The 3,170-nt window shown below is 63.8% G+C and overlaps 1 protein-coding gene across 1 annotated transcript; it reads right to left on the bottom strand.

Annotated features, from left to right (window-relative positions):
* Positions 1-222: 222 nt before the first annotated feature.
* On the bottom strand, positions 223-2,830 carry CUNH1orf43 (chromosome unknown C1orf43 homolog). Its single transcript, XM_027708063.1, has 7 exons — positions 2,696-2,830; positions 2,151-2,252; positions 1,865-1,973; positions 1,653-1,706; positions 1,202-1,368; positions 916-974; positions 223-528 (listed from the first exon to the last, which is right to left on the bottom strand). The coding sequence occupies exons 1-7, from the start codon at positions 2,762-2,764 to the stop codon at positions 330-332; spliced, it is 759 nt and encodes a 252-aa protein (XP_027563864.1). The 5' UTR covers positions 2,765-2,830; the 3' UTR covers positions 223-329.
* Between the last annotated feature and the right edge of the window lie 340 nt (positions 2,831-3,170).

The raw sequence follows: 3,170 nt of genomic DNA, 5'->3' as shown, positions 1-3,170 counted from the left end.
CCCGCCAGCCGCTGCGGGGAAGGACGGGCAGAGGGGAGTGCTGGCTGGGATCCGTGTCTTTATAAATAAGATCAAGCTAATCAGTTTATTCACAGGGTCCAAGATGGTGCAGAACTCAAAGCCTGGAGTGTCACAAGCCTGTAGCAGAGGAGGCTGTGGGGCCAATCCCCTCAGGCTCAGCAGGCAGGTACACTGCTCTGGAATGGGCTTCTAGCGAGGGCCGAGTTCCAGCAGTTGGAATGGAGATGTGGTGTGAGGGAGAGATCTGAGAGCGCAGCTGCTTTCCTCCCAGTGCCGCCTGCACACCCACTGCACCAGGCCCCACACGCTCACAGGGTGCTCTCCAGCGTGTTGTAGTTGTCCTTGAAGCTCTTCAGCTCCAGGAAGTGTTTGGCACGTTTGCTCTTCTGGCTGGAAGGCAGGTAGGTGACCTGGATGGTGGCGGGGTTGGAGACTTCAGGGGACAGGGTGAGGTCCTTTGCTGCTGACTGGTGCTGCCGCTGGCTGCTGCCCCCCCGGGCCTTGGTGCTGTGGGCAGAGAAGAGGCACCGTCACCGCTACTGCCGCCCCAGAGGAGCCGCTCAGCTGCGCGTCCGTCTGTCCGACACGAGGCAACTCTGCCCTCAGGGTGACGGCGCTCACCGAGGTCTTGAAATCTAAGGTCAGTGGTCATGCACAAAGCCCTGGCTCAAAGTGCCAGGGACAAGCAGGAATGTGGACTGTGACCATGGAACAAATCCAAAACTCCATTAACAGGCAGGTTGCAAGGAAGGAGTGAACTCAGAGGGATGGACGGGCACAAACAGCCCCCGTCTCAGATGCTGGATGTGCCCCAAAACCTGTCTCTGTTCACACCTCCCCCATGGGCTGCTATGGACCAGGAACCCACCACCGTGCCCAGGCAGCAGCACTTACATGTTTGCCAGCTCGTTCAGAGCTTCCTGGTACTTCAGATATTCTGCTTTCCCAAAGACCTGGATACAAACAGAGAAGACCACAGAAAACCCAGCTGAGGTTACAGTGTGACCTCAGCTCCGGCAGCCAGGCTGGAGCACAGGAACAGCCCCACACTGCTGTGGGGATGCAGCCAGGCTGGAGCACAGGAAGAGAAGGATGAAGCCAGGCCACAGGAACAAGGGATGCAGCCAGGGCGGAGCACAGGAACACCTCACAGGGCCGGCAACGCCACACCAGCACTCACCCCGGTGCCATAGCGGGCACTCTCGTACCCATCCAGCAAGGTGTCGATCAAGGCTTTGCGGATGCCTTTGAAGGAGGCGCTGGAATTCCGTAGTTCCAGCAGGTAGGCACAGAAGTTCTTCCCTATTAAAGACTTTGGGTACCGGCCCTCTGCTTGAAATGGGATTTCTGTAAAAAGGCACAACACAACTGGCTGAAACACAGGTGGAAATGCTTGTGCTCACCCCCACAGTCAGGAGGTGCTGGTTAGATAAACTTCCCTCCACACCTGCTACCCGTTTGCCAGATGAGCCCAGAGCATGGGGCAGGCTGACTCTCAGGCCACCAGCCCTGGGTGGGAGAAATGACTGCTACTCCCCAGCGAGGACCTGGAGCCTCCCCACAGGGCTGTTGGCACCCTCATCTCCCTCACTCAGGGTCTCTCTGCACCCTCCTGCTCCGAGCTCCCTTACCTGATGTCCTGATTGCATCCAGCGCCTTCATCCTGTACAGGTAGTTATAGCAGCCTGGGAAACCAGAAAGAACAAACTGAGAGCTCTGCAAACCTTGGAGGGAGGCGGGAAAAGGGAAAACAGGAGCAGAGACACTATCTCGTGTGACAGGACACCAACACGAGCAGCCAAAGATGCAACTTGGCCCCAGGGGAACAACTGTGGGACAGTACCTGGTGTCTCCAACTGCAGGAGCCGGCCATCGTCCTCAGCCAGCAGCCGTGGCTCGTACTTGATGTCCTGCACCCTTGATAGCCGAATGTCAATCTCCTCCTTTAAATCCTGCACAGCAGGAAAAAACCCGACACGTTCACTTAGATTGCAGGATCACAGGGATGAGAACGGGCCTTACACAAACCGCTCCCTCCCCGCTGCCCCACTGCTACTCCACGGTGGCAGCTCTGCCGCTGGAGCAGCCCCTGCCCGTCCCTCAGAGCGCAGGGGATGGAGTGCACCCACCTTGGGCGCGTGCTGTCCCACAGGCACGTGGGGGCCGCGGCGGGATTTCATGGCGAAGCGCATGATCTGGCGTTTCACGAAGATGAACAGCAGCACGAACACCTGAGGAGCCACAGCGGGGCGGGGGGTCAGGCATGAGCCGGGGGGTGTCACAGATAACCCAGCCCACCGACTCCCCCTTCTCAGCCCTCCGACCCCAGAGAGCACAGGGTCCCACTTCAGTCCCCCGGGAGCCTCGCGGACACCCGGCCCGGCCCCACAAACCCCCAGCCTCTACAGAGGCTCCCACCCGCCAGGAGCTCACGGGCGGTCCAGCCCAGGCCCCTGAGGGCCCCGAGCCAGGCTCCGAGGGGTTTCCTACGAACAGCCCGAGACCTGCCTGACAGGCGCGTTACGGACTCCACGGGAGCCTCGCGGACACGCCAGGAGCGGCTTCACCGGGGCCGCACGGACACTAGCGGCCCGGGCTCCGCGGACACGCCCGGAACGCCCCGCACGGACACGCCAGCCCCGCGTCGGCCCCGGCCCGCCCCGCCGGCCCTCACCAGGCTGCCGTAGGCCATGACCAGCACCACGTTGACCCCCGAGAGCCAGTTGCTGCCGGCCCCCGCCATGCCCGGCCCGGCCCGGGGCCGCACAACATGGCGGCCGCGAACCCGCCCTGCGGCCCGCGGCACGTGACCGAGGAGGAGGAGGAGAGGGGGGAGCCGCGATCACGTGTCCCCGCGCGGCGCCAGCGCAGCGCGCGCGGCCCCTCCCCGCGCGGTCACGTGCCGGGGGCGGGGCCGGGGGAGTTGTCAGTGCGGGCGGACCCAGGTAAAGTTGCGGCGGCGGCGGTGGCGGCTCCGGTACCGCGCGGCCCCCGAACCCGCCCCCTCCCCGCCGGGCCCCCCCCCGCGGACGTGACCGCGCGGGGAGGGGCCGGGGCTGCGCTGGCGGCGCCGCGCGGCACGTCGTCATCGCGGCTCCCCCCCCTCCTCCTCCTCGGTCACGTGCCGCGGGCCGCAGGGCGGGTTCGCG

This window comes from Neopelma chrysocephalum, unplaced genomic scaffold (assembly GCF_003984885.1).
Source record: "Neopelma chrysocephalum unplaced genomic scaffold, ASM398488v2 Primary Assembly neopelma1_95403, whole genome shotgun sequence".
NCBI lineage: Eukaryota > Metazoa > Chordata > Aves > Passeriformes > Pipridae > Neopelma > Neopelma chrysocephalum.
The sequence above is the reverse complement of the archived record's forward strand: the minus strand, read 5'-3'. Positions and strand labels throughout refer to the sequence as shown.

Bases quoted from the DNA above. Each gene is read 5' to 3' on its own strand.
- CUNH1orf43 (XM_027708063.1), bottom strand. From the start codon at position 2,764: ATGGCGGGGGCCGGCAGCAACTGGCTCTCGGGGGTCAACGTGGTGCTG. The intron at 1,369-1,652 runs GTAAGGGAGCTC...GCCTTTTTACAG, and splicing joins GGATGCAATCAGGACATCAG to AAATCCCATTTCAAGCAGAG. The intron at 975-1,201 runs GTGAGTGCTGGT...GTTTGTATCCAG, and splicing joins GTGCCCGCTATGGCACCGGG to GTCTTTGGGAAAGCAGAATA.